Source organism: Strongyloides ratti, scaffold srae_chrx_scaffold0000002 (genome assembly GCF_001040885.1).
Source record: "Strongyloides ratti genome assembly S_ratti_ED321, scaffold srae_chrx_scaffold0000002".
NCBI lineage: Eukaryota > Metazoa > Nematoda > Chromadorea > Rhabditida > Strongyloididae > Strongyloides > Strongyloides ratti.
Window position 1 is genome coordinate 2,882,657 of NW_020171510.1, and position 9,722 is coordinate 2,892,378.

At 21.4% G+C, this 9,722-nt stretch overlaps 2 protein-coding genes across 2 annotated transcripts; one reads left to right on the forward strand and one right to left on the reverse strand.

The window, feature by feature from the left end:
- Positions 1-4,523: 4,523 nt before the first annotated feature.
- On the reverse strand, positions 4,524-4,867 carry SRAE_X000162100 (Histone-lysine N-methyltransferase SETMAR; the record flags this gene model as incomplete). Its single annotated transcript, XM_024651030.1, has 2 exons — positions 4,524-4,719; positions 4,761-4,867. The coding sequence occupies 2 exons, from the start codon at positions 4,865-4,867 to the stop codon at positions 4,524-4,526; spliced, it is 303 nt and encodes a 100-aa protein (XP_024499088.1).
- A 2,050-nt stretch (positions 4,868-6,917) lies between these two features.
- Positions 6,918-7,823, forward strand: SRAE_X000162200 (Transposase, type 1 family-containing protein; the record flags this gene model as incomplete). Its single annotated transcript, XM_024651041.1, has 1 exon — positions 6,918-7,823. The coding sequence occupies one exon, from the start codon at positions 6,918-6,920 to the stop codon at positions 7,821-7,823; it is 906 nt and encodes a 301-aa protein (XP_024499089.1).
- Between the last annotated feature and the right edge of the window lie 1,899 nt (positions 7,824-9,722).

Here is a 9,722-nt window from a genome sequence, read left to right on the forward strand (position 1 = left end):
ACATCTGTCTAACACACAGAAGGTCGGCGGTTCGAATCCGCCCGGAATCATCCTTTTTCTTTTTAAAAAGTTACATATTTTTACTAGATTTGATATTATTAATATTAATATTAAAAATTAAAAGCAAAAAATATGATCATAGCCGAACTCGAATCGGCGACCTTCTGCGTGTAAAGCAGACGTGATAACCGACTACACCATATGACCGGAAGGAGGGAGAACTTTTTTAAATTACAAACAAATTTAAGTAATTAAAACAATATTTTTGTATTTTTAAAAATGCTTCTTAAAGGGTTTAATTTTTAATTGCTCGATACATCTTTTTGAAAGTCGAAAACATATATTTTTCTACTTTTATTCCTTTTTATCATTTATATAAACGTCATTATTTACGTTTGCTTTGTTTTTTAAATTATACAATACTATTTCAAATAGATAAATCTTTCTTGGCAAAATTTTTTTAAACTAAAAATTACCTACATAATGACAAAATTCTAATCAAATATTAATATGTTTTTAGAGAGAAACTAATTTTCCATGTTCTATAATTTATTTATTAATATAAATATAGTCCATTTATTAACACAAGTGATAAATTATTTAATTGCTTTGCATTCCTCATAAAAAAAATATATTATGGTCAAGTAAGAATACTTATATGAATGAATTGTTTTTTTTAGCTGATAATATTTTTAATAATGTTTGTAAAAAAAACAATTTATTATGAAAAAATGTTAATTAAATTTAGAAAACAAATTATTTAATAATTAAATACTTTTTATTCATTTAAAAACTTTAGATGTAATTTAACCATTTCTTTTACTGATAAAAAATATATTCTATTTTTTAATTTGTACGGAAATATTATGGTATTTTATGTATTTAATACAATTTATCACTTAAAAGAATTTTTTTGTTTTTTATTTAAATTATTTATTGGTCATTAATTGCATAATATAATATTCAATCTTTTTTTATATTATTCATATTATTTTATTTTGACTCTTTTTAAACAATTTGTTTAAAACGCTTGTTATTTTTCAACGTCCAACTAATTTCTTTTTTTTAACATTTTAATTTATTTTAAACATAGATTTAAAAATAGACATGTAGTTTTAAACAATTAAAGATATAATATTAAGTTCTAGAAATTACAAAATTTTTCTAGCTTCAAAGTTAGTTACATTAAGATTATATGTATTAAAATTAAATTAACAATTAAAACGTATATAATGTAAATGTTTTCATTAGTTTATATAAATTGAATCACTTTATTTTGCCAAAAAATTCTATACGCAAGCTATGAAGGTTTTTTTAAATCCTGCTATCAATAATTAAGTTATATTTTAGTAAATAAAATATAGTTTTTTTTTATTATTTTAAGTGATTTATTAATTGATCTTTTCTAATATACAATACATGTTAGGCTAAAGTCTTGGTATTACTTTAAACAACAATTTTTTTAAAACAATTAAAAATAATATTTTAAATAGTTAATATCATTTCATATATTTTAACAAAAAAAACTAAGTAAAAGTAGACACCTATCAGTTAAATTTCATCAGAGATTAAAAAAACTTATGATAATGTTAGTAACATCTAAAGTTTATATATAAATTTTTCTTATTGTCAAAGTAGTCTTAATTTATTAAAGATTTAGACATATTTTTTTTGTTAGTAAAAATTTATTTATTTTTATCAGAATCAGCTAAAGTAGCTAATGTGAACCACATCAAACATTTTGATTTGAATTATCATTGTACAAATATTTTTAAAAAGTATATATATATTTTTTGTTATTACTAACTTCAATACATTAATGATGTGAAATAATTTTCACATTTACATATAATTTCTATTAAAAAAAAAGAATATAGTTAAGTGATAAAAAAATTTGATTATAAAACGAAAGAAATTTGCGCACACAATAAAAAATATATTGTAATTTTACAAAATTAAAATTATAACAATTTTTTATAATCCAACAACATAATAATAACTTAAAAAAATATGCTTTTTTCCTTTTCATTCATATAAATGTTAGTAAATAAAAATAATTTATTAAATTAATTAAATTCCAAAAGTATAATAAAAATTTAGAAAAAATATAATGATTACTAAAAAAATTATTAAAAATAAGATTTCAAAAATACTCATAAATACATAGATTTTGCTGAAATATCTAAGTAAAAACAAATAAATTCATGGTTGAGGCATTTGGGCGTATTCTTCATTGACAGTTCAAGTTGTTCGTCATCAGAAGGAGCCATGATAGCTCAGTTGGGAGAGCGTTAGACTGAAGATCTAAATGTCGCCGGTTCGATCCCGGCTCGTGGCATCTTTTTAATTATAATTACTAATTTTGCTAAGTTTTTATTTTATTTTTAATATTGGTTAAATCCTATATTCTATATATATAGAGGAGAAATGATTTTCAAAAACTTATTTTTGAAAATTAACTTTTTAAAAAAGTTTCTAATGTAAAAAAACACGCTGATAACGATAAGCACATTTATTTTTTCAAAAAATATTTTTTTTCATTAAGACAATACAGCATAAAAGTAAAAAGTAGCATCAGTAACATTTGCTTCCAAATTGTTGTTTCAATCGATTTTGAAAAAAAAAACAATTATAATAAAGGTAAAGAAAGGTCGGAGAAACCGTTTTCAATATTAACATCTAAAAAAAAATAATTTTGAAGCAAGATATAAGCTTCTGAAGTAGGATTAAAAATTTTCTTTATTTTTTTTATTTTTTAATGTCCCACAACTTTTTTCAAAAAACTATTTATCAAAATAAAAAAAGAAAAAACATTCTGGAAAATTTGAAGCGCTACATTTTAAATACTATTAAGCTTCTGTAGCTTAATTCGTTCTTGAGATAATCAAAAAGTAAATTTTTTTTTCATCAAAAAAATTATTTATTAGCTATAACTTTATATAAAGTAATTTTTTTTAAAAAGATGATGAGTAAAATAATTATGTAATTTTTGAAATCTTTTTAAATAAAATTAGTTTCATCAAAAAATATTTATTGGCTCCAGAGATATGGCTAAAAAAAAATTTTTAAAAATTTGAAAAATTTTGTGTTTAATGAAAAAGAAAATACAAAAAATTAAGTTTTTGAGAAAAAAAAAATTGGCCTAGAGATATTTTTAAAGACTACAATTTGATATTAGCTTCATAAAAAAATTTAACAATTTATATAAAAGGTTTACTAAAATAAAAAAAAATTTTTTTTAAAAATAAAAAAATTCTGTGTAAATTTTCGAAAAAATGTTAGTTGAACTAAAAATTTTAAAATTGTTAATAAGACATGAATCACGTATTTTTTAATTTTTTTTCGTTTGAAATAAGTTTCATTCAAAAAAAATGTTCCGTTCTTGAGATATGACAAAAGAAAAATGTAGTGTTTTATTTGTGATTTTTTTTCAAACGTGCAAAAATAACGTTTAAAATAAACTTTATAAGATAAATAAAAAAATCTCTCGGAGTAATTTTGTTAGCTTCAATTTAAAAGAAAAATATTGTGATTTGATATTTAAAACCCGCTGCAGACTGATTTCACTTTGCAAAAATTTTTTTAAATATATTTGTTTTACTAAAATTTATATATGCCTTATATCATATATATATATATAAAATTTTGTATATAATATATTATGAATAATTTTTTTGTAACATTTTTAAATATGAAATATTTGAAAAATTTTATATATATTTATATGTGTATGTTTTAATTTTTATATGTCATACATATTTGTTAATTTTATATATGCTATATGTTAACATTAAATTATATATAATGAAATGTTAGGTTGTCCAAAATAAAATGCATCTTTTTTAGAAAATTTTCAAAAAAAAAAAATAACTCATTGAAAAATTTAAATTTTTATTAGAAATAAGAGCCATCTGAAGCAATACAATCTTCTCAACGGAAAACTAATTTATTTTTTTCTTCAGAATAGAAACTCGCGTCTCTGAAGACAAAAAGGACTTCAAAGGCTTATTTTATTGCTTCTTTGTTGTTGAAGATCTTGTCTTTCAGAAAATTATTCAAATGCTTGAAAAAGTGGAAGACTGTTAGGGTGAGGTCTGGAGAATAAGATGGATAAGGGAAGGTTTCATAATTCATTTCATTCAGCTTCTTGAGCGTCCTTTTTGAAACATGTGGGCGAGCCTTTTCTGAAGCAATATTTCATACATTTTCTTCAATTGGGCACAATATGATTCTGAATTGATTGTTTCATCCGGTTTCATAAATTCGTAGTGAAGCAATCTCTTAGAAGTCTATTAAACAGTAACCATGACCTTTTTTGAGATTAATTGAAGCTTTGGGAACTGTTTTAGGGTTTCATTTTTGTCCAACCATTGTCCAGTGCTCTTTCTATTATCATAAAGAATCCATTTTTCATTGCACGTTACAAAGCGCTTCAAAAATGGGTCATTTTTGTTCCTCAAAACGAGTGAAGAAGAAATTTCAAAACGACGATTTTTTTGGTTTTCTGTCAACTCGTGAGGTACCTATTGATCTAGCTTCTTTGTCTTTCCAATTTCCTCCAAGTAGTTGGAAATGCTAGATTTTGAAACTCCAAAGACTTCTAATAGTTCTCTAACAGTCTGTCTTAAATCGGATTCAACAGTGCTTTTTAGTTTTTCGTTATCAATGACCAAACTTGGTCTCCCACGATCCTCATTCTCAAGATTTTCATTTCCCTCCCTGAATCTATTGAACCATCTATGAACTGTAGTTTTGCTCACAAGGTTCTCTCCAAAAATATTATTAATATTTTTGTAGTTCTTAAGGCATTTGTTCCTCTTTTGTACTCATAAAGGAAAAGAATGCTAATTTCATGTTTGGCACCCATATTAGAAAAATTAAAATTTAAAAATGATAAACTTTATCTTTTGGCATGTTTTATATGTTATTGTGTAAGAGTGATTCATAGGAATCAAACAAAATGCTTAGCTTCATTATAATACAGCTAGTTATTAATTAAAGTCAGCTATTAGCAACGCGCATCAAAAAAGATGCATTTCATTTTGAACAATCTAATATTTAAAAAAAAAACAGTTAATTAATCTTAACATTTTAAAGAGTACATTTTTCGATACGGTGATAAAGTTAAAATTTATGTAGTTTTTTAAAATATTTCAGTTAAATTTAGTTTGGCTTGAAACTAATTTACGACTTCTGTAGTATGGTTAAAAAAAAACTATTTATTAGTAATATGTTGAGAAATAATTTTTTTTTCTATAAAACCACAAAATTTTGGAATAAATAATAAAAGATAAACGTATTAATTTTAATTATTCACAATAAATCTTTTACAAAATATAATTTAAAATATTAATTCTGTTTATTAAATTACTTTATTACCATATAAAATAAATACAATAATATTACTACATTACATTTAAATATATATTTTAAGTACAATACTCTGCATTTTTTAAACAAGAAAATATGCATAATTTGGTTTATATTTTGTAACTTTGTAATGCCTATAAAAATATATATTAAGAAAAAAATTATTATAATATGTATAAAAATATTACAAAAATGTTTTACAATTTCAATTATAAGTACATTATTATAAATCATAAAATTAATAATAAATTAATTTATATTACAAAAAAATTAAAAAAAATATATACTTAATAGAAAACTATTTCTAAATGTATTTATATTTAAAAAAATATAAAAAAAATAAATTTTTAAAAATCTTCACCAAACTTTTAACTTTTTTTAATCAAAAAGTTTACTAAAATATAAAAAAAAGAAATATTTTTAATAAAAAAAAAATAATAGTTAAATTGGTATTCTATTTAGTTTAAAAATGAAAAACAAAAAAAATATAAACATTTTTAATTTAAATTGATATTTATATCAACAACATAAAAAAAAATTTAAAATATTAACTTTTTTTCTATAATTTTTAAAATCTTTTTCTATTGTCGTATTGAAAAAAAGGTTTATTCAAAATTAAAATCGACATTAAAGAAACATAATAATTTTTATAATATTTATGGTTATCTTATATTTTTACAAAATAAAAATAATTATAGATTTTTTTTCGTATGCAAAGTTAATATATATATATAAAAAAATTCATTTATTTTAAAATATTTTCTGCCTATTTAAAATACTTTTAAAAAGGATAAATTTATATGATCATTTAAAAAAAATTCTTTCCTTTAAAATTGTTATAATTATTAATTCGGTTTACTTCATCACTTCAAAAGCGTGAATGAAACTGCAAGTTAAATAAAAAAAAACGCATTCTTCTTAAATACATAAATTTATTCTTCTTTTTTATAAAAAATTTCATATTTGTATTATTTTATAAATAAGGAAAATTTTTACCTCTATTTCAAAAAAAAAATAATTAACATAAGTGATAACGTTGCTTTATATATCCTTTTAAAAATTATAAAAATATGTTTTAAAAAATTTAAAAGGTATTTGAAATTTATTTACAAAACTTTAATTTATTCTATTGATATAATGATATAATTTAAAAATTATAAAGCTTTTTAAGTCAATCCCTGAAGGCAAGCTTGTGTGAAGTATGTACTTGTATTTTTTATATGTTGATACCAAAAATAGCACAAATAAGTAGAATAGTTTCATTAAATTATATTTTTTTTTCGTATAAGAGGTTACATTTAAAAATATTAATAAGTTCGTGTTTAAATAAAAAAAATTTTAAGTAAAAACAAATGGTATTTTTTCAATAATATTATGCCATTTGAAGTTTTGACCCTAAAGCACTAGTCATTGAAAAATTAAACTACTATATAGCCTATCTTGAAGAGAAATTTCTTTTACAATATAAATAAAATACCAAACTGATAAGACAATGATTTTATCAGTTATTGATATTTAAAACATTTGATTTAGAAATATTTTCTACCATGAACAAACTAGAAAAAAGAGCCGTTATTAAATACTTAGTAAAAAAAGGCTTAACAGCCACAGAAATCTTCGAAGACATAAAAAAAGTATTAGAAGAAGATTCGCTTTCTTATGCCACTATTAAAAGATGGGTATCTGAATTCAAACATGGAAAAACAAGCTTAGAAGATGATCCACGCAGTGGTCGCCCTAAAATTGCAACAACCAAAGAAATCATTGAAAAAGTCCACGAAATGATAATGAATGACAGAAGATTAACAGTCTCGGAGATAGCTGAGAAGATGGAAATTTCTGAAGAACGAACATATCATATAATAACTGAAGAATTAGAAATGAAAAAAATGTTCGCAATATGGGTGCCGAATTCACTGACAATTGATCAAAAACGCACCAGAGTTCAAATTTCAAAAGAATGTTTGAATCTTTTTTTGAAAGATAAAAGAGATTTCATGAGAAGATTTACAACTACGAATGAAACGTGGATTCTCTACAACAATCCTGAGTTAAAAGAACAGTCAAAAGAATGGAAAAACCCTAATTCTCCACCTCCGAAGAAGGTTAAGTCAATGTTTCCAAGCAATAAAGTTATGGCTTCAATTTTTTGGGATTGCAAAGGGATTCTACTTATAGATTACCTTCCAAACGGTCAAACAATAACTGGAAAATATTATTCTAATCTTTTAGACCAATTGGATGAAAAAATTCGTGAAAAAAGACCTGGATTAAACAAAAAAAAGATTATTTTTCACCAGGACAATGCGCGTGCTCATACTTGCTTAACTTCATTATCAAAAATCTCAAGTTTAAACTATGAATTATTGCCACATCCACTCTATTCTCCAGATTTAGCTTCATCTGACTTTTTTTTGTTTTCTAAATTAAAAAAATTTTTAAGTGGAAAGTGATTTACATCAATTGAAGAACTTCAAGAAATTGTAGATGGCTATTTTGAAGGCTTTGAAGAAAATCACTTCAAAGAAGGCATAGAAGCTATAGAATCTAGATGGAAAAAATGCATTGAGCTTGAGGGGGAATACGTCGAATAATGGCAGTATTACTAGAGAAAAATATTAACTTCATCATAGTGCTGCTTAAAACGTTTCAAACGTTCTAATAAAACAATATTGTTGTATTATTTTTAATAAAACCAAATCATTCTTTAAATATTCATATTTCATAACAAAAGTTGTATTTATGATATTTAAAACAATTTAAGACTTTTCTTCAAATTATATCTATAAATAAATTTAAAAAAAATTATTTTTAATATATAAATATTATTTTCAGTAAAGCTTATGGTGATTTTTAACATACAATGAAAAAAATGTGAACTGTATTGTTTTGTCATTAAGCTTCAAAATAAGTTGCCAATAGTTGATTTATATTATAAAAAAAATCAACATTTTTTTAATATAAATATTACTTTTACGAAATTTGTTGAAATTCTAAAACTGATCGTTAGAAAATAATTATAACATTAAATGTTTTTTATAGAAATTTGGCATAAAAAAATAAAATATTAATGACATTAAAATTTCTACTGCAAGTATTTTAATTTAAAAATTTTTGGTAATATAATATATTTTGAAAATAAAGTTTATTTAACTTGGAAACAGTTCTAAAATTTTAAAATCTATGTTTTTTTATAAATTTTTTTCATATAGGTGCATAAATAAAGACAATATTTTTGTTAAAAAAAGTTTATGATAGTATTTTTTAAGATGAAATTATTAAATCAGAAAAAAATTAAAAACAATCTTGAAGACAGTTTTAAATTTTATTTTCAAATCATATTTTATATATAATAATATCTTTACAATTAATAGAATCACTAATTTAAGTTTGGTGTTAATTTAAAGCAAAAAAAAGTAATTTCTTTCTAAATATTTCTTATTTAATATTATTCAATATTTAAAATAAATCAAAAGAAAGTTAAGAAGTTTTTTATTGTAATAGATATTGTTATTATCAAAAAAAATTTACTTTTCAAAGGCAATAATTTTATAATACAACTTTAAAATGTATCAATAAATAGTTAATTTGTTGTATTTAAGTGTACACAGTTAAAAATTTTTTTAAATGTTTTTTTTATTTTGTTTCAATAATAGCTTTATTTTTATATAATACTGTACAAAAATAATTTGCAATATATCTTTATTTAATGTTTGGTAATTTTAAAGTTGATTTTAAATTATAAATATTATTTTTAATCATGTTTGAACATGAAAAAAAAGATGAAATTAAAAAATTATTATCACAAATTAAATTTTATTAAAAACGTTTATAATGTTTAATCATACTTTAAAATAATATTGTTTTACATTCTTTATTGTTGTTTAATATATCAATATTTGAAATTTTACTTATATAATAGTCTTTATATATTAAATAAAACAAATTCGTTACTTTTATATATACATTTCTTACTTTACTAATAAAATCAGTAAATATATAAAAAAAAAACCATTTTCTAGCTTAATTTTTTGAAGTTTAATTTATAATAAGATAAAATTAAGATTTAAATGTAATATTCAATGAAAAAAATTGCCCCATACCAGGCTCGAACTGGTGACCTTGGCATTGCTTAGAAAAGCATAACTTATAAGTACCACGCGCTAACCAACTGCGCCAATGGGGCTGTTCAGGTTTTTCTTCACTTTATAATTGAATTTTAATCAAAAATAAGAATAGAAATGAAAAAAAATTATCTATTTAATAATTTTTTTTGGTGTTTAGAAGGAAAAAAATATTTTTTAAAAAAATATAAATTTTTTTAAGTAAAACTTGTTAATAATAATAAACAA